Source organism: Emydura macquarii, unplaced genomic scaffold, assembly GCF_026122565.2.
Source record: "Emydura macquarii macquarii isolate MOO-44397 ecotype Brisbane River unplaced genomic scaffold, CSIRO-AGI_Emac_v2 contig_3534, whole genome shotgun sequence".
Lineage (NCBI taxonomy): Eukaryota > Metazoa > Chordata > Testudines > Chelidae > Emydura > Emydura macquarii.
The window spans coordinates 792,437-817,309 of record NW_027133671.1 but is presented as its reverse complement, the minus strand read 5'-3'; the positions used below and the strand labels follow the sequence as shown (position 1 = coordinate 817,309).

Below are 24,873 nucleotides of genomic sequence, written 5' to 3'. Positions count from 1 at the left end.
TGACAAGGTTACTGACCTAGTGGATAGGGGTGAAGCAGTAGCTTGATATTATATTGAATTTAGTATGCTTTGGACACAGCATCACATAACATTTTCATAAGCAAACTAGGGAAATGGGGTCTAGCTGAAATTACCGTAAGGTGGATGCACAGCTGGTTGGAAGACAGTACTCAAAGAGTCATTATCAATGGGTTGCTGTCAAACTGGGGAAGGCAATCCAGTGTGGTCCTACAGGGGCAGTCCTAGGTCTGGTACTAGTCAATATTTTCATTAATGAAATGGATAATGAGAACGGTAAATCTGTGGGGGACACCAAGCACGGAGGAGTTGGAAGCACTTTGGAGCTCAGGATTTGAATTCTAAAAAACCTTGACAAATTGGAGAATTGGTCTCAATTCAACAATATGAATAACTAAATGCACAACTACAAAATGGGACATAAGTGGCTAGGAGGTAGTACTGCTGAAAAGGATCAGGGGTGATAGTGGATCACACATCAAATTTTTGAATCAATACTGTGACGCAGTTGGAAAAAAGTCTAATATCATTCTGGGATGTATTAACTGGAGGGGCAGATGTAAGATGCAGGAGGTAATTGTCCTGTCTGCTTGGCACTCCTGAGGCCTCAGCTGGAGTGCTGTCTCCAGTTCTCATTAAGAAAGAGGTGGGTAAGCTGGAGAGAGTCCAGAGAAGAGCAAAAACAAATGATCCAAGGTTTAGAAAACCTGACTTCTAAGGAAAGGTTAAAATACTGGGCATGGTCAGTCTTGGGAAAAGAAGACTGAGCGGGACCTGAGAAGAGTCTTCAGCTGTGTTATAAAGAGGACAGGGATCATTTGTTCTCCATGTCCCTGAAGACAGGACAAGAAGTAATGGGATAAATCTGCAGCAAAGGAGGTTTAGGTTAGATCTTAGGAAAAACTTTCCAGCTACAAAGGCAGTTGAGCTCTGGACCAATCTTCAGAGGGAGGTTGTAGGACCCCTGTCACTGGAGGCGGTTAAGAACAGTTTGGACAGACAGTTGCCAGGGACGGTGTAGGTATATTTGGCCCTGCACAGCACAGAGGCTGGACATGATGGTTTCTGAAAGTCCTACATGTCTGTGAGGCTAGGATCTCAGCACAGGGAGCGCTGGCTAAGCAGCAGAACTGAGTACTCGGGAGTTTGGCTCCCCAGCTCTTGGCCTGGGTCAGAGGCGCAGACCCCTCAGGGCAGGGGGTCTGCTAGCAGGGATCCCGATCCCCAGCGAGCGCACACGGGGACCCTCCCCGGGAGCCAGGCGCACGGACGACCAGGAGATCTGGTGGAGCCGTGACAACTTCACAAATACAAACCATCCAGGGGTTTCTCCCTCCCCAAGCACAGGAGCGGCGCTGTGGCTGTAACCCTTTCCCTGCCACGCCCTGTTCTTGCAGCCTCAGGAAGCCCTCCGCACCTGAAACCCAAGCCCAGCGCCAGAGACCAAAGGCCCGCTGCATCCAGAGATGGGGAACCTGCAGAGCGGGACCGGGGCGCACCCAGCCCCGATTCTCAGATCGGGGCACACGCAGGCTGGGGTGGGGAAACAGCAGTTGCCCCCGGGACGTGGGCACCCCCACCCTTGGGATGGACGCCGCTCCGCTCCCGGGCAGGGGGGAGGATCCAGAGTGGGGCGGTTGCAGGCCCGTGGAGCATGGGGGGAGGGGAGCAGCCCCTGCTCTCCAAAGGGGTTGGTAGCACCCAGGCTGGAGGAAAGGGAGCGGAGCAGTGCGAGACGGGGAGACACTAGTCCCTGCTCCCGGGGAGGAGGAGCTCCGCAGCCAGGCTGGGAGAGCCGGGGAATACCCCAGTTCCTGGGGGGAGGGGGGAGCTGCCCCAGGCGGGCACTCACTCACCGAAGTAGACGGCCTTGGCGCACTTGGGGCACTTGGCTGCCATGCCGCAGGGCGCGCAGCTGGCGAGTGGGACACGCTGGGGACCGGGAGCAGGACCGAGTGTGCAGGGCTGGCTGAGCCAGAATCCCGGCTCGGCTCGGCTCCGCCCACAGCCCGGGCCGCCCGCTCATTGGCCGCGGCTGAGCCGGGGGCGGGGGGCGGCTCCTTCCCCGCCTCGCCCAGCGTGTCTCCCCCCAGCCGGTGCGCGCCGGGGGTCGGACCCGTCGGCAGGTGCAGGGAGTCGCGTCCTCGCTGAGCACCCGGGGCCGAGCGCAGAGCCAGGGCGAGAGGCTCCGAGTCCTCCCAGTCTGGCCCCCCCAGCCGCGGGACCCGACCCCTACACCAGCCAGACTGCGCAGGGCTCCCCTAGCACACGTGTCACGCGGCTGGGCAGGGACCCGCACTGCTGTGTAGACACACGCACCCCCCCTCCGCCGCCCGCTGACAGGGCTCGCAGCGAGTTGGGCCCGGGGCTAGTGGGAAGGTGAAGCCTGTCACACCGGGGCTCGGGTGTGCGAAGGGGCACAGAGGCGGCCGGACGGGACGGGACGGGACGGGGCGGGGCGGGGCTTCCATGCCTCTGTTTGAAATTGATGGAAAAACAACAAAACGCTAATCCATTTGCTTCATGGCAATCGCCTTCCTTCCAACAGCGCCGGGGGCTGATAGCCGAGGGAGACTTAACCACATGGGAAGATGGAAGGGGCCGTAACAATCCATTTTCAGACTCAAAGGAGCCAAGGCAGAAGGTGGGATTTTCCTGAGCCCTGCACCCATTGCTCAGACGTGTCTTGTTATAGCCAATGCCTCAAACAGATCTGTTCTCTATCGGTTTGTATGCCACGCTCATCCCGGTAGGGCCTGAGTGCCTTCCGCTAGTGTATTTAGAGACCTGGCTAACAGCTGGCCTGTGTGTGTTCTCCCAGTCTCTCCCCTCAGGGAGAAGGGGGTGCAGGGGAGTGTTTTATTTGGGAAGCTTTTAACATGCACAGGTGACTCCATCAGCAAAATCTAGTCAACGGACCATGCCTGGCCCTTGGAGCTGAAGGGGGGGTGGGTTGGGATGGTCCTTAATTTCTGGGGGAAGTCATGCCACAGTCTCACACAGTCCCCCCCCCCCCCAAAAAAAAAAAAAAAAAAAAAGTCTGTCGCCGGCACAGACAAGTCTTGCTCTTGTGCTAGACGGTTCCACTGTGCCAGAGGAGTGAAGTTCACAGCCATGGCCCTCATCTCATTGCTCTAGGCCCTTTCAGGTACCCTGAGCCCAGGCCCTGGAGCTCCCAAGACCTTGAACCTGACTCAGTAAATATGGGGACCCACTGTAGGGAATAGAGGGCAGGTCCGATAAGTGCCTCGCTATCCAGCATATGTTGGTGAGGAGACCCACTGCAGCATTCTGTACAAGCTGGAATTTCTCAAGTGCTGAAGGCTTCATGCCCAGCTATGTCACACTGCTGTCATCCAGCCAAGCAGTGACAAACTCAAAAATAACTAAGGCCAGGTCTTCATCTGCCAGGACAGGATGGAAGTCTAGAAAGCATTATTCACATTCCCACACTAGAGAAGTTTTTCTGAAAATACTGATTTGTGTGAGTAAGGATGTCCTGTTACAGTAAAGACTTACAAATAAATGGCCCCATTCTGTATTGTTTACCAAGCATCTAATGCTTCTGTGCATCCCTTGAAATCACATTCCACCACACCTTATGAGACACAGGGAGGTTTTAACACAGCCGCATGCTAGAGGCAGTTTTCAACAGCAGCAATAGCAAAAGGGCTTTGGAAACTGCCCTTCTTTGAAAACTAGACCAGATTCTCTGAGCGTGAGCTGAGACATACACAAAGTGGAAATGATGGAGAATGTCTTTGTCGTCAGCCTGCTCCTTTTCACAGGTCAAGGCAAACCCTGTCACGGATGGAGTTGGTCCTTTCTCTCAGTTCCCCTTTGCCTAGGATGAAAAGACCCAGCTCCTCAAAGGTAGTTTGGCTCCTCACTTCAACTGAAATAAAGGGGAATTCGATGCCTAAATAGCTTTGAAGATCTGGGCTAAAATGCCCAGCTCTGTTTTACAGAGGGAGTAACAGAAGGCCTGATTTTCCCCTACTTTACTCCTCATGCTACCCAAGCACAGTGGTACCTATCCCCATGATGCTGTGACAAGGCAGCAGCAATAAAGGCCTAGAGGGTTTAAGCAATTTGCAAAGATTACATAGAAAGCCTCTGGCAGAACTGGGAAAAGGCCAATGAACTGGGATGTGATGGGCCCACATTGGAGTCACCAGGTCCCAGAGCCTCTTATGAAAACAGCTTAAGACCTCTGTACTTAGACTACCTGTAAAAATAGGGCTGCTCCCATCCCCGGTTTTGATCTCTACAGGGGGAAAAAGCATGGTGCACATGTATTATGATTAGCCACCTTTTTCTCAGCTAGGATAATTGTTAAAAAAACAAAGATGAAGTAGCCTAGACAACAGGCCTGGTAGTGCACTGGGTAAGGCATTGCCTGAGGAAGCATCAGCACACAGGTGGCTGTGCCATCACATCGACTATATGTTTTGTTAGGCGTTGGGGGGATTATCGGAGTCCCCTGCAGGGCTAGATTAGCTCTGGAATGGTGTCAGGTGTACCAGAAGGGCTTCAGGGGAGCCATTCTTTCCTTGTCGAGTAACTACCCCTCCTTAACCTGGGGACTCATGCAGTCCAGGGGTTTAACATTTAGTGAAGGTGGTGCTGCTGCGGGGGGTTTTGAATTGCCTGCAGTAAGAAGGTATGTTTCTCCATGGGGGATTGATGATGCCATTACTGAGACGTTTTCTGACGTTGAAGCAGCTGGGTTGAGCATGTGATGGGGGAGCTAAGAGCATGGTTGTCACAGGGTTAGCTCATCCCAGCATAACCAGGCCTCCTCTTCACTCTGAACAGGCCGCCGGCTCTCTCCAGCATTCAGCACAGCCTCCCCTGCTGTGATGTATGAAGCATCAGGGCCTGGTCATGGGTGAGCTCCTCGTGCTCCTTTCCTGCCTGATCCTTACTCTTGCCAAGAAGCCCAGGAGAGGGAGGAATTCCTGGGTCTTACTCTGCCCCAGCTCCAGCATTTTCTTGACGCCCAGGCTGGGGGGCAAACTACACCACATGGCACTGGTCAGTCATGGGCCCTCAGCCACATCCCATGTTGGGCTATAGGAGACGTACGACTCCCTGGGAACTCCAGGAGGTACTAGGCCTCCATGTCTCTTGGAGATTGGGGGCACACAGCTGCTTCACCATCCTTTGGTTCCAACGGTGAAGGATCTGCTGCCTACATCCCTCCTTACCCCTGTGTCCAGATTCTGCCCAGAGCCAGGAAATGAAGAAAGGTGCCTTTCTGCCCCTTCCAGGCCCACAGGAGGCTGGGCAGCAACAAGCCCTTACAAAACCCAATTAAAAGGATTATTCCTATTTAGTGCCACAACATCAGACAGCTCGCAGGCCCCAGGGAGCTGCTGCACTGGTTTTGCTTAGTTACCATAGCAACCACAGTGTCAAACTTCCTTCAGCAGTTTATTACACAGAAAGAAGATTCAAGATGAAACTCTGGAGATCTGACAGATACCCGGCTTTTAGTAAAGTCCTGCAGAGGCAAGGGAGCGGGAAGACAGGGCCTTGCTGATATTAAAAGGGACAGCAGGGCAGAGAGCCGTTAGGCCGCATGATGGATTTCAGTATGATAGTTCAGCTGGTTGACTTTTTTTTTTTTTTTTAAATAAAACAAATAGCAAATTTTCAGAAAAATGCATTTTTCAGGGCAGCGAAACGATTTGTGTCTAATTCGTCGAACAGTTTCAGCTGAAAAAAACTCCCCTGGCAAACAAAAATTCCAGCAATGTTGAAATAGATTAATAGATTTCAAGGCCAGAAGGGAGCATAGTGATCATCTATGGCACAGGCCAGAGAACAGCCCCAACATAATTCCTAGAGCAGAGCTTTTAGAAAAACAGCCAATCTTGATGTAAAAATGGTCACTGACATAGAATCCACCCTCCCCTTGATACAATGTTCCAGTGGTTAATTATCCTCACTGTTACAAATGTACACCTTATTTCCAGTCTGAATTTGTCTAGCTTCAACTTCCAGCCATTAGATCATGTTAGATCTTTCTCTGCTAGGTTGGAGAGCCCGTTACTAAATACTTGTTCCCGATGTAGGTACTTACAGACTAGTCAAGCCACCAGTTCGTTAAATAATAGATTGAGCTCTTTGTGTCTATCATTATAAGGCAGGTTTTCTAATCCTTTAATCATTCGCGTGGCTCTTCTCTGAACCCTCTCCCATTTATCAACTACCTTCATGAATTGTGGGCAACAGAACGGGACACAATATTCCAGCAGCACTTGTACTAGTGTGAAATATAGAGGTAAAATAACCTCTCTGCTCCTACACAAAATTCCCATGTATGCATCACAAGATCACAATGGCTTTTTGCTACATCATCATCCTGGGAGCTCATGTTTAGCTGATTATCCACCATGATGCCCAAATCTTTTTCAGTCACTGCTTCCCAGGTAGAGTGCCCCCTCCTGTAAGTATGCCTCACATTCTTCATTCCTAGATGTGTACATTTATATTTAGCAGTATTAAAACACCTAATGTTTGCTTGCGCCTAGTTTATCAAGCCATCGAGATCATTCTGAATCAGTGACCTGTCCTCTTCATTATTTACCACTCCCCCAGTTTTTGTATCAGTGATGATTTTAAGTTTTCTTCCAAGTCATTGATAAAACTGTTAAATAGCGTAGGGCCAAGAACTGATCCCTGTGGGACCCCACTGGAAACACACACACTCAATGACCATTACCCATGTACAGTTACATTTTGAGACCTATCAGTTAGCTAGTTTTTAATCCATTTAATGTGTGCTTTTCATGAATCTGTGGCAGGGCACCAGCTTTAGGTTGCGTGGGAAGTGCACGCACATGAGTCCAATTATTCCATTCCCACCCCAGCAGGTGCTGTGGGGCATCTTTCTAGCTGGCTGGCACTCACCTTCCAGCCAGGGCCTGTTGACGATCTCCTTCCCCTCTCTGTGTCCTCAGTGATGCCACCAAACCACCTGTAGTCAGCAAAAGGGGCTATACCAACAGCAAGGTAAAGAAAAGCCTGTAGGCAGCTCCCTCTGTGCTATGGGCTTTTCTGGCTTCAAAGGGCCCCTGAGAGTGTCTCCGTCCACGTGAGAAGTCACAGGGCTCCAGGGAGAGTCTCAGCTCTTTTCCTCTATTGCTCAGAGGAGCCGCACTCTGCTCCTGCAAGGGCAGGGGCTCTGCAGGCTGTCAGCCCTCTCTCGGAGGCCGGAGAAGCTAAGCCCGTTCCCTTCCCAGTGCTGCCCCCAGCTGAGGGGAGTTCCTTTCATCTAACTCCTGCTCCAGTCCCAGCACGGTTTGCAGGTGCAGGTTCGTGGGCCATGGCTGAACCTCGCTAAGAAGCTGCAGAGCAGATAAGTGCAGGGGTTAACAGCCAGACCCGGCTAGACCAATGCCAGCTGAGCAGTGAGAAGGAGAGAGTCCACGTGGTCAGAGAGAGAGAGAGTCCTTTAAACTTACTTCTGCATTCTTGCCTGCAAAGTGCCCCCACGGACAAGAGCTAGGCTAGGGATGCACCCAGACCCCCTACTTATTGTATTATGCCTTGTTCACTTTACTGTTACCTTCTCCACTCCCCTCTCCCCTCCACACACACACCCCCTGCTTGTCTGGCTCACCCAGCTGTTGCCTCTTGCCACAACACAGATTGCAATCTCTTTGGGGGTCAGATTGTCTTTTTACCGCATGCCTCTCCAGCACCCTGCATGTTGGTGCTCCAGTCCGACTGGCACCCCTCACCAAAGATGCCACTACTGCTGCAACAACACGCGGCTTTGGGGCCTGGAAACCCTCATCCAGCCCCATTTTAGCAGCAGGACTACTGGCAGCAGCACAGAGTCAGAGGGCGAAGCTGCTGGTAGGAGGTGCTGAGAGCCATGTGCATTAAGTGGCTCGCTTGAGTGGAACTCTCTTTGTTCCAGGTGAACAGGACTTGGGTCCACATGGTAAACAAGAGAGAACTGTCCCAAGTCTAGGCCAGGGACTTCTCCCCCAGAGGAACTGCTCACTTGAAAATGTCGTTGCAGCAGAGCAGCCATCCTTAGTGCTACCATGGTGCATTAGGCTAGCTCTGTATAAACATCATGGTCAGAATGGCCCTTTGAGGCTGATGATAAAAAGTTCCTCTAAACAGGGACCTATACAGGGCTTAATTTGTAATGAAAGAGGGGCTGAGGCTCAAGCAATTTTTTTTTTACTTTCATAATTGACATGGCAAGCCCAGAGGTGCCAGGGCTAGGAACTGCCCAGGCCCAGAGGTGCCGGGGCTCAGCCCTGGCACAAGTGAATCACTAGGCCTCTCATTCTGAATTACCTCTGATGCACTAAGTGCTCCACAAATTATAATTACCCTGATTCTACAGATGAGGCAGTGAAGTTAAGAGAGGTGCCAAAGGCCGCACCACAGACTGCGTGGCCAATGAGACCAAAACTCCTGTGTTTCTCGCCAGCAGCCCATTTGACCATGCTGCCAACGGCAGCCTGATCTTACAGGACATACAAAAGGATTTGGGGGCAGGCTCCAAGTATTCATTGAGCTATTGGATTTGAGATTTACCACCTCCATTTGTTCAGCTCCAGGACTCCAGGCACCACTCACACGAGACCTTGAGGTCCCCTTGCAGTTTCCAAAATGCCTGTGATGTATTTGCAATAAAAACATTTAAGTGGCAATGGACAGAAACCATGCAATGCAAGAGCAGAAACCTCAGCAGCTCCTGGAATAACACTACCTGCTTCAACACAACAGCACAGTGATTATATTTAGTTCTTGCAGTGACATTCCTACTGCATTTGTGTTTTGATTTAATTTGGTTATTCTAGCATGCATGGGAGTGCATATTGTAGTCAAGCTTCTATCCAGCTGTTGTTCTGTGGTATTTCTATTGTTGCCAAACAGTTTTGTTTGGCCAGCACACCCATAAGAAGGGAATACATGCAGAGGGGAATTTAAAAATTAATTGTGATGTCACCAAACCACCCAGCTCTAGTGTCACTGCCAGATGGGCAGAATTCCCTTGTGTTGGATACAACACTTTCTGAGTTGGGAAATTGTCACCTATAATGTTCAGAATATTCCAAGGCCATTTTAGTCCTGGCAGCGTGTGACCCCCCCAGCACACGTCACTCAGACAGCAGTCCGCCACAATCACACAGCTTTTTTCCCTTGCATATTGTAGACTGGGGCATAAGGAGCCAGCCATCCTGTTCCCTAGTGCAGTGGTTTTCAACCTTTTTTCATTTGTGGACCCCTAAAAAATTTCAAATAGAAGTGCAGACCCTTTTGGAAATCTTACACAAAGTCTGCAGCCTCCCAAGGAGCCGCGGACCACAGGTTGAAAACCACTGCACTCGCATGATTTGATGGTCTGTAGCAGATACCAACTAATACAGTATCTTATGCCTGATCTGCAAGGGCATTCATCCATAAGCATTCAAGATCCTTTTCTTCTGAGCTATCTGTGACTTGGAATCAGGTGATGCTATTTTTGGCCCAGAGTGCCCTTCCCCCTCCCCTTTTGCCCACTCAATCCTTCCTCAATAGGTTATAACCATGGATTTTAAACATTCCAGTCATGCACATCATTACTAACCAGGTGAGAAAGGGACCTCCTGCCATAACTACATCCAGGCTCCTCTGCTGTCCTGGGTGAAGAGCTTTGGACTAGGGCTTTCCCAGCTGAGGGGCGCTAGCCACAAAGAATGACTGGTGTTTTTAAGCAGACAGCATCAGGAGAGTGGTGACAAGGCAGAGGTTTCTGCAAAAGGGACCAGACAATGTTTGTGACCACTTCTGGTCCAGGCAAGTTGGGCATGTCTCTATCGTGTAAGTAAATATGCTACTCCATGAAAACATCCTGCCTGTGTCACCAATTTCTCTTCCAACAGGAAACTCACCTCCAGCCAGGCCCCCGAAATCGTGGGATAGTACTGCCTCTTGCGTTCTATATGTGCACTAGAACCACAGGGAAGAATCATCCACTCTAAGACCCTAGATCAGGCAGAAAAAGCAATATGCATCCTTGAACCAATAGATACAGCTGCATTTTAAAACCAAAATTTATTGATTCTGCTTTTTCTTACCTGCCAAGACCTGAGTGAGGAGTCTGGGTTTCCCTAGCAACAGCCATTGATGTTACATTACAACTGCTCTTTCTGCCCTGCCCTCCCATTTTCTTAAAATGCAGAGCAAATTCCAAAACTGTCATCCTAGGAAAGAACAGAACGAGGTGCCTTCAGCAACCCCTCCGCCTCACCCCCTGCTCACAGGAGGGGGAAGGAAATCACAACACTGTTTTGGGGACACAGAGCTAGCACACTGGATCTCTATTCTACCTGGCCTAGTGTGAGCGTTCCTCACACAGCACCATCTTACATCTATCCTCTCTGACAACTCTGTGCAAGGGAAGTGAATTATTCCCCAGATAGTTAAGTGACCCATTTTCCACCAATCATACAGCAGGAGAATCTGTCAGTTCAGCCTCGTCTCATTAAAAGACCCACTGTTAACGGCAGCTGGATTTTCTGAGCAGCTTCCGCTTTCCAGAGTTGCTGGCTGAATAACTATCACAGTGTGCAGCATTAATATTTGATATTCATTGATCTTCGTATTACCATCATTAACCAATTACTTATTTGCACCAAAACAAGGGGGTGTTCTTTATGATTGACAGCCCGCTTGCCCTCTGCATGAAGCAGCAGAGTGGGTGCCATTTATGGGTAGAGTCTGCATTGTTTCCCAGGCTGTGTATTCAGCAACATAAATGGCTGCACAAGGATTTTCACATTATTTTAATATATTTAAATACTGAAATATAAAAGACATCAGGCACAGTGGAAGGGGAAATGGCAGCCAGGCTTGGAACAGAATCCTGGGTTCTAATCCTGGGCCGTTCCTGATTTACTATGTGACCTTGGGCAAGTTACCCAGGCTCTATCTGACTCAGTTTCCCCATCTGTAATATTTACCTACTTTACATGTGAAGGTTAATGTTTGCAAGGTACTTTAAAATCTTTGGCTAAAGAGGGTCTATAAATAGAGAATTACTATTAAGGATTACAAATTAAGTAATTAAACCAGCCAGCCCTACTCAGCCAACCAAATCACAATCAGACAATAGTAAGCTTCCATATATTTGGGAACACAAATGTCAAAGCAGGAGCAGGAACGGTTTCCGAGTCTCCTTAAGAGCATTGCGGCTGTTATGTTGGCAGCATACAAACGGAGAAGTTAGAATGGTTTATGTTTTTAATCTTTCTGGAAGGTTGCAGTGTAACACTTATTTCTTAAAATCCAGAACCTTAACACACAAGAAACAAAAAGAGAGAGAAAGAAATCAGGCTGCTCCCTAAGAAGCAAGGAAAATTCAGCCTTCCTCACTCTAGGCTGGCTCTTTGCAGGCTGTCTGCTGTAAAAGACACAGAACACACACTTCCCTACAAAGCTCCCTGGTCTCATAGACGCGTAGACTCCAAGGTCAGAAGGGACCAATATGATAATCTAGTCTGACCTCCTCTTAACCACATCCACCCACTCATGTAATAAACCTCTAACCTACGACTGAGTTATTAAAGTCCTTAAATCATGGTTTAAAGACTTCAACGTACAGAGAATCCACCAGCAAGTGAGTCATGCCCCATGCTACAGAGGAAGGTGAAAAAACCCCAGAGCCTTTGCCAATCTGCCCAGGGGAAAAATTCCTTCTTGACCCCAAATATGTCGATCAGTTAAATCATGAGCATATGGGCAAGACTCACCAACCAGACACCCAAGAAATAATTCTCCGTAATAACTCAGAACCCATTGGCATATCTACCACCAGTAGTCAAAGATCAGTCAGTTGCCAAATTAGACTGTCCCATCAGACCATCCGCTCCATAAATTTATCAAGCTTAGTTTTGAAGCCAGCTGGGTGTTTGGCCCCCACTGCTCCCCTTGGGAGGCTATTCCAGAACTTCACTCCTCTGATGGTTAGAAACCTTCATCTAATTTCAAGTATAAACTTCCAGATGGCCAGTTTATATCCATTAGTTCTTGTGTCCACATTGGTGTTGAACTTAAATAATTCCTCTCCCTCCCTAGTATTTATTTATCCCGCTGATATATTTATAGAGAGCAATCATATCTCCCCTCAACCTTCTTTTGGTTAGGCTAAACAAGCCAAACTCTTGAGTTGCCTCTCATAAGGCAGGTTTTCCATTCCTCAGATCATTGGAATAGCCCTTCTCTGCACCTGTTCCAATTTGAATTCATCTTTCTTAAACATGGGGGACCAGAACTACACAAAGTATTCCAGATGAGGTCTCACCAGCGCCTTGAATAAAGGTACTAACACCTCCCTATCTCCACTAGAAATACCTCACCTGATGCATCCAAATACCACATTAGTTTTTTTCATGACCACATCACATTGGCGTCTCATAGTCCTCCTGTGATCAACCAATACATCCAGGTCCTTCTCTTCCTCTGTCACTTCCAACTGATGCATCCCCAGCTTATAGCAAAAGTTCTTGTTATTCATCCCTAAGTGCATGACCTTGCACTTTCCACTGTTAAATTTCATCCTATTTCTATTATTCCAGTTTACAAGGTCATCCAGATCTTCCTGTATGATATCCCGGTCCTTCTCTGTATTGGCAATGACTTTGTGTCATCCGCAAACTTTATTAGCACATTCCCACTTTTTGTGCCAAAGTCAGTAATAAAAAGGTTAAATAAGATTGGTCCCAAAACTGATCCCTGAGGAACTCCACTTGTAACCTCCCTCCAGCCTGACAGTTCACCTTTCAGTATGACCCGTTGTAGTTTAACCTGTTCCTTATCCACCTTCCAATTTTCATATTAATCCCCCTCTTTTCCAGTTTCACTAATAATTTCCCATGTGGAACCATATCAAATGCCTTACTAAAATCTAGGTAAATTAGATCCACTGCATTTCCTTTGTCTAAAAAGTCTGTTATCTTCTCAAAAAAGGAGATCAGGTTGGTCTGGCACAATCTACCTTTGATAAAGCCATGTTGTATTTTGTCCCAATTACCATTAACCTTGATGTCTTTAACTACTTTCTCTTTCAAAATTTTTTCCAAGACCTTGCATACTACTGAGGTCAAACTAACAGGCCTGTAGTTACCCAGATCACTTTTTTTCCCTTTCTTAAAAAAATGAACTATGTTAGCAACGCTCCAGTCATACGGTACAGCCCGAGTTTACACATTCATTAAAAATCTTTGCTAATGGGTGCGTGAGGGAAACATGATACAGTGGCGAGGCCCGAAGATGCAGTGGGTGCAGGGAGTGTCGGAGTTAACTTTCCCACTGATAACCACGTAGCACGGATGCATGATCACTTTCCCCTGGAATCCTGGAAGGGAGGCGGAGACAGGGGACACCTTACAGAATCCGTTCGATATCTTTGAAATTCTGGCTCTCTCAGCACACCGGGCTGTCCTCTTCTTTCAACTCATTCAGACATGGCAAAGAAAGCTGAAGGTTAAATATAGGTGTGGATAACAGAGGGGCTTGGTACATGGGGGCCAGCCACACTAACTCTGCTGCCTAAGCACGTCCTCACCTCTAGGACGACCCCTTCATGCATGGATGCAGCATTGCCAGGGACTTCACCTCTTTCATCCCCATGGGCCAGTTCATTGACTGGCAATGGCCTACCTCAGCCTGTATCTTCTCCCAGCTCCCCTTCTGGGAGCCCTCCGGCCAAGTCCCATGAACGTCTAACCCCCGTAGCCACACCCCAAACAAATCTGCCAACTCACAGCCCTTCATCTCCCTCAGGGCTTCCCCTGTAGCTATCTTGCTCACTCCTGTAGTTTCTGCCTCCATGGTATTCAGCCTGTCAGAGCTCTTCTCCTGCAGAGACCCAACTCCTTTGCAGCCTCACCTCACTCTCGCTCCAACTAAGCACCGTTAGTCTACTCAGGATGCTTAGCTCCATCTCTTCCAGCCCAAAGACAATGACTCGCCCCCCAGCAGCAGAGCATGGCTAACTGGGTTCTTTCCCTTGCCTGGTCGGTGAGGGGGGTTATGTGCCAAGCAAATACTGCAAAGGAGCATGGAGTTTCATCACTTAAATGTATAACAAGCATCATCAGCCTAATTAGAGACTTCAGAGAAATAAGAGTGTATAGTTTTGACTACCCCCCATGTCCTGTATTAGTTCTCATACCGCTCTCATCACCACAGGAACCGAGTGCCTTCTCCTGATGCATTAAGTGACATGACCGGCCTCTGTCTGTGGTTGGTTCTCTTGCTCATCCTCTCCTGAGCTGGAGAACATTGGTTTGGGAGGGTTTTTTTAAACATATATGCTGGGTTTATATTGGAGAACGCAGACTGAAGAAATGTGCCTTGTACTTGGAGCTGAGGTTTGCGATGGGTCTTGGTTCCTGGGCGGGGTCTGTTCCACAGGCTCGGATAAACCCCTGGAAAAGCTCTGGCAGCCTTACAGATGAGCTGGACTCTTGTGGTAGAGCTCCACGGAGCCAGGAAATGGAGCTGTTGACACAGGCTTCATTCCAGAGCCTTACGCTCTTTCAGATAATCATGGGCCCAGGCCACTGAGAGATTTGAAAATAGGGACCGAGATCATCAGTGTTCAAGGACAGGTGTGATGGGCACAGGACAGCCCACGTTAGGGTGGAGATGATCGTATTTTATAGCGAGCAGTTGCCTAAGTGCTGAAGTGTTCATGCCAAAGTATGTTGCATGGCTGTGGTCCAGCTGGGAAGCGCCAAACATAAATAAGTGAGGCCCATGGATTGTTTGTCAGGAGGAGATGGCGTTTCTTAGCCAGCCAGGGTGGGTGGAAAGCACTAGTCATGAATGCTGCGACGTGAGAGCTCAGCGTCAACATGGAATAAATCCAAGAGTGCTCCTAGACTATAGAATGACCTCCCACCACACGAGGCTGCACCATAACTGCAGATCCATCAAAACGCTTTCCTCTGCCCACCCGCAGGGCCTCTCTCTAGTTCAGGGTCAGCTTAAGCCAGCTACTCTTCTTCACAAAGCTCACCTGATCCAAGTACTGGGCCATCTTGGGGGTAGCACTTTATCTATGGCAAAAGAGAAGCAGAACTCTGTCATGTTCTGAGCGAGTGCCTGGGAGAATTGGCTAGACGGGATGTATTAATGTGGGGACTAGAGTGGGACTCAGGATACTGGATTCCGGGCTCTGCTGGGTGATCTTGTGCCAGTTACTCTTCCTCTCCCAGCCTCAGATTCCCTATTTGTAAAGTGGAAATGATACAGACCTTCCTTTGTAAAGTTCTCTACTGTCTTCATATGGAACGTGCTATGTAATAGCTAGGAACCATTAACGTTATTGCTCCACATATGCCAGGTTATGGTGCCTATAGAATAATTCAGACATTTGCCAGAACATAAGCATATGTAACTGCAAGCCTTGGAGTGGGTCGCTGGTAGCAGAAATCCAACCTGGGATGTCAGGATCTTAATGCATACGCTTCTGTAGCCTGAGCTAAAAGATGCTACTCTTGCTCACCCAAGCCTGGAGCAGGTAATCTAGCCACTACCTGAAGGGACACCAGCTACATGCCCAGTAGGCATGACTTGCACACAAATACATTCGGATTTCGAAGAAAACTTAGAACATCATAGATTTCACGGCCCAAAGGGACCATGGTGACCATCTCATCTGACTTCCTGTCTAACACAGGCCAAAGGACTGCCCCCAAATAATTCCTAGAGCAGATCTGTTAGTCTGTGATGAAGAATCCATAAAGAGGGGAAAAAAAACCAAGGGCTGGACGCTCTCACTTCACACTATATTCCTTAGCTGCTCCTGACTGGAGAATGCAGTAGAAAACGATCTGTTCTGTTGGGTCAATGCACTGCCTTACAGATTTTAAACAGGAAATTACATCCCCACTATACAGTTATAATGGAGGTTAAAAAAAAACCAAAACCCAGAAAGTTTAACATTCCCTCTTCAATCCTCTACAGGCTAGAATAACTTCCATGGAGCCTTATTAAATTACAGCCACACATGGCTGGTTCCATGCCTCTGAAGTTGAGGAAGACTTTCCAAAAGGGCAGAGATGGCAGCAGGGTACAGACTACAGGCTACCCTGGCTATTTAAGCAGTGGATATTTTAATGTCTCTCTGTGGGTTTGAAGCAGCTAATTGTATTGGTCTCTATGCAGCAGTGGTGACTGAGTTAACAGATCTGACCATAAGACAGGTCCCGTGGGGAGATGACCAAGAACACATCTTCAGTGGCATGGATCTTTTCTAGCAGACAACAACAGGTCACTGCAGGCAAATGCTTCTCCTCCCAAGCAGCTGTATGACAGGGTGTTATTCTCTGAAAGCCCAGGCTCCACTTGCTGCTTCTCTACTTGTACTCCTGAGACGTCTCTGCCCCGGACCCATTATGTCCCACCATCTGTTGGTCCTGACTCCCTTCCTAAGCCCTTTCCTGCCCTCTCTCTCTCTCTCTCTTCCTGATCTCTGTTCTCTCTTTGTCTGAGCATGCCAGGTCCTATCTCAAACAAGCCTTCCCTCAATCCCGCTTGTCTTTTCAACCGCTCTCCTATCCCCATCTCTGCCTTCATTGTCTCCGAAATCCTGGGCAAGGCACTTGGCTCCTGATGCCTAAACTCCCCTTCTCCAGTCTCCTCCACTGTGGCTTCTGTCCTCCCCCCTCTGCTGATGCAGCTTCCAAGGACCTTCCCCCGCCTATGCGGAAGGAACAGATTTCTTTGCTTAGCTTTCTTGTTCTCTCACACTCTGCTGCTTTCTCCCCATTCTTGGCTTCAGAAGCTCTCTGTTCTCTTGGCTCTTCTCCTCTCTTATCTCTTTAAAAGCTCCTGTCTTCCTCCTCCCCATCTGAGAGTTCCTCTAACAGGTCAAGTTTTGGTCTTCTAGTCCCAAGGCTCCACCTACCACCTCTTCCAAACTGACTGGTTCCACACCTCTGAAGTTGAGGAAGACTGGTCCAGATTTGCATCTGTCTGCGCTTCAGCACTAGAGCTGAGTGAATAACTGATATTTTTTAAGAGCCTGGGGGCTGAACCGAAAAAGAATTCGGCTTGAACTGAAGCAGAATTTTTTTCCTGCTTCACTGAAACAAGAAAAACAAGGTTACTTACCAGTAACTGTTGTTCTTCGAGATGTGTTGCTCATATCCATTCGGCGCTGCTGGCTGCGCGGGTCCCCAGTCCCTTCTTTCTGCCAACTCCGACAGCGGGGACGGGGGGTGGGTTTGGAATGGATATGAGCAACACATCTCGAAGAACAACAGTTACTGGTAAGTAACCTTGTTTTCTCTCTTCGAGTGATTGCTCATATGCATTCCAATGTAGGTGATTGCGTAGCCGTACCTTGGAGGAGGGTAGGAGTTATCGGTGACCTGCTCTAGACAGCACGGCTCTGCCGAACCCTGCGTCTTCCCTTGCTTGTTCCACGATGGCGTAATGCGACGTGAACGTATGGACTGACGACCAGGTCGCTGCCCTGCAGATGTCCTGCAGGGGAACCCTCTCTAGAAAGGCAGCGGAAGAGGCCTGGGCCCTAGTGGAGTGTGCTCTCACCGGCCCTGGGAGGGGTACTCCTGCCTGCTCATAGCATGCTTTAATGCAGGCAGTAATCCACTTGGAGATGCGCTGGGTGGAGACAGGCAAGCCCTTCATCCTATCCGCCACAGCCACGAAGAGCTGTGTCGACTTCCGGAAAGGCTTGGTCCTCTCGAGATAGAAGGCCAAGGCTCGCCTGACGTCCAGCGAATGTCCCCTCCTTTCCTCCTCCGACCCATGGGGTTTGGGAAAGAACACAGGAAGGAAAATGTCCTGGTTACAGTGGAACTGAGACACCACCTTAGGCATAAAAGCCGGGTGAGGCCTCAGCCGGACCTTATCCTTATAAAAAACCGTGTAGGGGGGCTCCGAGGTTAACGCCCTCAGTTCGGAGACCCTTCTGGCCGAGGTGATAGCCACTAGGAAGGCCACCTTCCATGACAAGAGTAGAAGGGAGCACGTAGCCAAGGGCTCGAATGGGTGACCCATCAGCCCGTTGAGGACCAAGTTGAGGTCCCAGGGTGGCACCGGGTCCCGCACCTGAGGGAAAGTCCTCTCCACCCCCTTAAGGAACCTCACCGACATAGGGTGAGAAAACAGGGAGCGGCCCTCCATGGGTTGGTGGAAGGCCGAGATGGCTGCCAGGTGGACCTTGAGGGAGGCCAAAGCCAGGCCCTGCAGTTTAAGCTGCAGTAAGTACTCCAGGATGGCCTGAATAGGGGAGATGCTAGGGTGTAACCCTCTCGCTTCTGCCCACCCCGAAAACCTCCGCCACTTAGCTTTGTATGTTACTTGCGTGGACGGCTTCCTGCTGCCCAGGAGGACCTGTTGAACCTGCATAGAACAGGCCCTCTCTCCCTCCGTCAGCCACAAAGTCTCCAGGCGGTAAGGTGGAGGGAGGTCAGGTCGGGGTGCAACAATCTCCCATGGTCCTGGGAGATCAGGTCACACCGTCTGGGTAGCGGAATCGGTTCGGTGATGGAGAGGTCGAGCAGCATACTGTACCAATGCTGCCTCGGCCACGCTGGAGCAATCAGTATAACGTCCGCCCTGTCCCTCTTGATCTTTAGGAGGACTTGGGGCAGGAGCGGGACAGGGGGAAAAGCATACATTAACTCCCCTGTCCAGGGAACCAAAAAGGCATCGGACAGAGAGCCCGGCTCGCGACCCCTGAGCGAGCAAAACCTCGGGCATTTCCTGTTCTCCGCTGTAGCGAACAGGTCCAGACGGGGAGAACCCCACCGTTGGAAAAGGGAAGCCACTATGTCCTGGTGTAAGGACCATTCGTGGCGGGGAGAAAAAACTCTGCTGAGGCGGTCCGCCTCGCTGTTTCGTACCCCCGGGAGGTGAGAGGCAGATAAATGAAAACCGTGTCTCACCGCGAAATTCCAGAGGTGAATGGCTTCCTGGCAAAGTGCCGAGGAGCGTGCCCCCCCTGCCTGTTCATGTAGAACATGGCTGCCGTATTGTCCGTAAGGACTTGGACCACTCTGCCCCTGAAAGGGGAGGAAGGCCCTGCAGGCCAACCGGACTGCTCTGAGCTCGCGCACATTGATGTGCAGAGCTCTCTCCTCCAGAGACCAAAGCCCTTGGGTGCCCTGATCGTGAGAAATGTGGGCTCCCCATCCCCGATCGGATGCGTCTGTGATGAGCGTCACAGATGGGGTGAACTCTCTGAAGGGGACTCCCATCATCACTTCCCTGGGGTCCCTCCACCAATCGAGGGACGACAGCACCTGTGGGGGAACCAGGACCACTCTAGTTAGAGAATGCCTGTGTGGTACATACACCGAATTCAACCACGCCTGGAGAGGTCTAAGCCTCAATCGGGCCAGTCTCACTACATATGTAGAAGCCGCCATATGTCCCAACAGCTGCAGGCAGTGCCTGGCTGTCGTCATGGGGGACAAGTGGAGATCCGATATTATGGCTGCCATCGCCTCAAATCTTGCTTGAGGCAGGAAGGCTCTGGCTTGTACTGCATCTAACCTGGCTCCAATAAACTCAATACATTGAACCGGAGTGAGTGTGGACTTTTGCTCATTGATAATCAGCCCCAGTCTAGCACACAAGTCGCGTGTGAGGAACAGACTATGTCTCACATGGGCACTCGACCTCCCCCTGATTAACCAGTCATCCAGGTAAGGGAAGATTTGAACACCTTTACGGCGCAGGTGGGCTACTACCACAGCCATGCACTTAGTAAAAACCCTGGGTGCTGAGGAGAGCCCAAAGGGTAGGGACCGAAACTGATAATGGTGTCCCGCTACCACAAACCTCAAAAACCGCCTATGGGCCGGTAATATCGAGATGTGAAAGTATGCATCCTTCAAGTCCAGGGCAGCATACCAATCCCCTGGGTCAAGGACCGGAATGATAGTGGCGAGAGAGACCATACGAAACTTAACTCGCCTAATATATCTATTTAGGCCACGGAGGTCCAGAATGGGCCTAAGGCCTCCCTTCGCCTTGGGGATTAAGAAATACTTAGAATAAAAGCCCCTGCCCTCTTCGGCCAGTGGGACTTCCTCCACTGCCCCCAACATGAGGAGCGACCCAATCTCCTGCACCAGGAGCTGAACCGAGGCCGGATCCCCAATGTGGGACAGCCTTGGGGGGGTGTTGGGAGGGGAGGTTGTAAGCTGGAGGGCATACCCTTTGGCAATCACCTCCAGGACCCAGCGGTCCGTAGTGATGGCTTCCCATTCTGAAAGAAAAGGGCGAAGCCTGTCCCCAAACGGCCGACCAGGATCCCAGAGAGAAGGAAGAGTACTACCCTCCTGCTCTGGGTCAAAAACGTTTATTAGGCTGATTACCCCCTTTTGCAGGCCCATGCTGGCCCCTCGCAGAGGACCCTGACGGCCTCCCCTGCTGGGACCGCGGTAGCGCTCACGACCCCTCCTCTGCTGGGGTGGTCGAGGAGCCGGCCTGGGCGGGGGCGGTGGTTGCCCTTGGACCTGCGGTCTGGACTGCTGCCTGGAGGCCTGAGGAGTATACAACCCCAGAGACTTCAGGGTGGCCCGAGAGTCCTTGAGAGCGTGGAGCTTGTCGTCTGTCTTTTCCGAAAACAGACCCAGGCCATCAAACGGCAAGTCCTGGATAGCCTGCTGAACCTCTTGAGTGAGGCCAGAGGCTTGAAGCCACGAGCAGCGGCGCATCACCACCGCCGAGGCCATTGCCCTACTGGCTGTGTCAGCCGCGTCGCTAGCCGCCTGCAGCGCAGCGGTAGCCACCGCAGATCCTTCATGCAGAACCGTGGAAAAATCCGCCTCCTGGTCAGGGGGCAGCTGGGAAGCAAACCTCTGCATCGAGGCCCACAGGTTCTTATTATACTTCCCAAACAAGGCCTGGTGGTTCGCTACTCTAAACTGCAGCGCCGCAGTAGAGTAGATCTTCCTCCCGAACAAGTCCAGTTTACGGCCCTCCTTGTCCTTAGGGGTGCTACCCTGACCCCCCTGACGGTCCCTCTGGTTGGCCGCATCGACCACCAGAGAACTGGGCGCAGGGTGGCTGTATAGAAATTCAAAGGGTTCCTTGGGGACATAATATTTCCGTTCCACCCCCTTAGAGGTGGAAGGCAGGGAGGAAGGGGTCTGCCACAGCTTCCTCGCTATCTTCATGACATTGTCATGCACTGGCAAGGTCGCCCGGGAGGGTCCTAGAGAGCCCGAGGGCCCAAAGAGGGAGTCCTCCTCCTCAGACATGAGCTTAAACTCCATGCCCAAGTTCTCAGCAGCCCTCTTTAGGAGGTCTTGGTGGGCCCTGAAGTCAAACAGGGGCCCTTTACGATCCCTTGCTGCTGCCTCATCCGGTGACGATGAGGAAGAGAAGGGTAGGGGTGCGGAAGAGGGTCCCTCCCCAGGGTCCGAGTCCTCCGAACCCTGCTCATGAACCTTAGGGGCCGGGGGGACTGGGGGGGCCACCACAGAATGCAATGACACCGAGCCCTGGGGCATAGAGGCATTCCAGGGTCCCCAATACGGCCACTGCCAAGGTCCCTGGGCCCACCCCGCGGCCTGCAGGGAAGGCTGATGGAGCCGCACCGCCCTAGTGTCACCAGAGCCCCCCGTGCGTCGCTTATGTCGCCGACGCGTGGAGCGGTCCGATGAGGACGACGTGGACCGGTGCCGACGTCTGCGGTGCCGGCGGTGAGAGGAGGACGGGGACGACGACGACGACGCACCCGACCTGCCCCTGCGGCGAGAGGACTTGCGATGCCGCTTGCCCCCTCGAGACCGAGAGCGGTGCCGACGATGGTGACGCTGAAGGGAGTCCAGCCGTCCCGAGGTCGGTGCCGGTGCCATCACCGGTGCCGGTGCAACGGTGCCATCATCGGTGCCGGCTGCAACGGTGCCATCATCGGTGCCGGTTGCACCGGTGCCGGAGCCGGCAACAGTGCCGAAGCAGGCGGCGGTGCCGGGATCGGCGGTGCCGTCAGATGTGAGTCGCTGCCTCTCGAAACGACCGACAGTGACCTCGATCGGTGCCGGGACGGGCTCCGCACCGTAGATCGGGAGCCCGAATCCCGATCCCCGCTCGAATCGGAGCTGGATCTGCGGCTCCGGCGACGGACTCGGGACCGCCCACGGTGCCGCGGTGCCGAGTCGCTCGACGACCTAGAGTCGGAGCTCGGAGGGGAGCCGACGCTCTCCACCCTCCGTGACCGTCTGGCAGGAGACTTAGATTGGGAGCGTCTCCAACCACCGGGACCACCCAGCGCGGGTTTGCCCCGAGACGCGGGTCCCTTGTCCCTCGGCCGAGGGGGGACGGAGGCGTGGGCAAGGCCATGAGGGCTCGTGCCGCAGTAAACGCCTCCGGCGTCGACGGCCCTTGCAGGTGCACTCCCCCACTACCAGGAGTCGGGGGAGGCAGCCCGCGTGGAGACCCCGGTGCCGGAGTAATCTCAACGGCGCTTGGCTGGGGCGTCTCCGTACTTCCTCCACCCTGCGCGGGCCGGAGGGAGATCTTGGGTGCGGCCGAAGGCCGTGCCGTCTTCTTGGCCACCTTAGAGGCCCGCGGCGGTGCCGAAAGCGGTGCCGGTGGGGGGCGCTCCGCACCGACGACACACTCGGTGCCGACGGAGACCGGGACGGCTCGGAAGCTGGACGGAGCGCCGACTCCATTAGAATCGCCTTTAGCCTCGCGTCTCGTTCTTTCTGGGTCCGAGGCTTAAAGGACTTACAAATCTTACATTTGTCTCGACGGTGTTCTTCTCCAAGGCACCGGAGACAGCGGTCATGCGGGTCACTAATAGGAAAGGCTTTAGTACACAAGACACAGTTCTTAAAGCCTGTGGACCCCGGCATGACTCCCAGCAGAAGAGGACCCCGTCCGGGGTTCTAACTTGTCACTACAACTACAAACTAACGAACTCTATAACTACTACTATAACAAGAAATGTTGAAAACAGTCAAACAACTAGGGAATGAGCTACTTGCACACAGCAAGAGGCGATAGTTCCAGTAACCGTCACAGGCGGAAAGAAGGAACTGGGGACCCGCGCAGCCAGCAGCGCCCTTTATACCGCGACATGAGCGCGGCACTCCAGGGGGCGCCTGAGCTGGCCATGCGGGGCTTGCTAGGGAAAAAAGTTCCGGGAATCTGTGCACGGGGCGCGCACACACCTACATTGGAATGCATATGAGCAATCACTCGAAGAGAGAACCAGAAACTTTGTATCAGGTTAAATGAAACATTTTGTTTGACACAAAATAAATTTTTCCCAGTCTTTCATTTTGGGTGGTGAATTTTTACGGGGTGTTACTTTGCTAAACAAAAATATGTCGACTTAGTTTTCTGGCTGAAGACAGTCACCAATTTGACCCAAAATTGTGAATAGTTTCAGAGCCCTGAAAAATGCATTTTGGGGGGTAAAAGTTTGGGGGCAAACTTTTTACCTGAAAAAGTTTCACCCAGTTCTTCTGCCTCTTTTTGCAGTGTCTGGACACTGTCTCAGACTCACCAGAACATCACTTCTCTTTCTGGCTTCCTCCTCTGCCTTTGCTGACATCTTTACTATCTGTCTGGCCTCCAGCCACAAACCCTGAGTGATCTTTGACTCCATTCTCTCCTTCTCCTGGCCCCCTACCCCCCAAATATCTAGGCTCCTGCCAAATTCTCTTTTCCTAATAGGTGGATGCCAAATCTGCCCTTTCCAAAATGTCTGACTGGATACATTGTCTCTCCAGGGGCCAGGATGGCTGGGGTGGGCCCAAGGAAGGACGCCATGGGGCTCCAAGCTGGGAAGGAAATAGTGAACTGAACCAAGCAGCAGCTCAGGCTCAGTAGCCTCTCAGCCACGCAGCACAGGGTATGTACAAGAAATAAGTAGGCGGCTGCTAGCTGGAGGTAGGTGGCTCGTGTCACCCCGGCAGACAAGTTTGCAGAGGGTTGTAGCTAACTGGTGAAGATGTCTTCACCAGGCTGGGATTTTGCTGGGAATGCGGAGTTTATTATTGGAACTGCAGTAATGCCTAGCAGTCCCAACTGAGATCAGGGCTCCATTGTGCTAGGAGCTGTACGTGGTACAAGAGACAGTCCCTACCCCGGAGAGCTTGAAATAGAAGGCTCAAACGGACAGCTCTCTGGTGCACTAAACAGCATGGTAGGCCACCCCCCCTGACCCCCACATCCATGGAGCTGCACGCTTCCAGGGCAGAGAGGCTGGCGGAGGAGCTGTACTGACAGGGACTGCCCAGGAGAACCAGGATAAAGATAGAAAGGAACTGCTGGGTTATGGCATTATTGGGGGAGGGGGAAAGGGTGATCAGAGCCAGCCCTGAGCTAATGTATCAGGCTCTTCCCACTTCAGCCCCCCCATGACATGTCAGCCCAGCAGAGCTCCTCCCTCCCACAATCCCCTCCCTCTGGGGGCAGTTTGGCTTCTCCCCTCTCAGCTGGAAGGGCGAAAGGAAGGGTCACATTCACTGTAGACTGGGGTGGGGTGTCAGCTAGCACTGGGGGCCTGGTGTGCCCTGCATTGATTGTGTGTATGTGTAACTAATTGCTGGGCAGCCTGGAGAGACCCCCCCCTCAATCCCCGACTAGAAATTGTTATAAGGAAAGATCAAGTGGGCAAAAGGGGCAGGGGCTTGGCATTCCGTTAAAAGCCATTACCTGTTTCCAACCCACCAATAATGTCGAAGACGATGATCTTGAATGCTTATAGATCAATGTCCTAACAAAGAGAGTACAAGACAGGCTATTAGAGATGTCTGCTACAGATCACATCAGGAACAAGACAGACACGTAGCTACAATGCATAGGAGAAAAAGCTGTGTGATGCTGGGGGAC

At 51.4% G+C, this 24,873-nt stretch overlaps 1 protein-coding gene and 1 long non-coding RNA gene across 3 annotated transcripts in view; one reads left to right on the top strand and one right to left on the bottom strand.

Moving 5' to 3' along the window:
- CRIP2 (cysteine rich protein 2) overlaps window positions 1–1,998 on the bottom strand; it is a 52,015-nt gene extending 50,017 nt beyond the window's left edge. For both annotated transcript variants that reach the window (XM_067536362.1, XM_067536361.1), the window contains exon 1: window positions 1,875–1,998. In XM_067536362.1, coding sequence (XP_067392463.1) covers window positions 1,875–1,917 — 43 coding nt within the window. In that variant the 5' untranslated portion in view covers window positions 1,918–1,998. The remainder of the gene's footprint in view (window positions 1–1,874) is intronic.
- Window positions 1,999–3,804: 1,806 nt separating this feature from the next.
- LOC137145518 (uncharacterized) lies at window positions 3,805–5,106 on the top strand. Its single transcript, XR_010917673.1, has 2 exons — window positions 3,805–3,891; window positions 4,837–5,106. It is a non-coding gene; the product is annotated as an uncharacterized lncRNA (long non-coding RNA).
- Window positions 5,107–24,873: the final 19,767 nt, after the last annotated feature.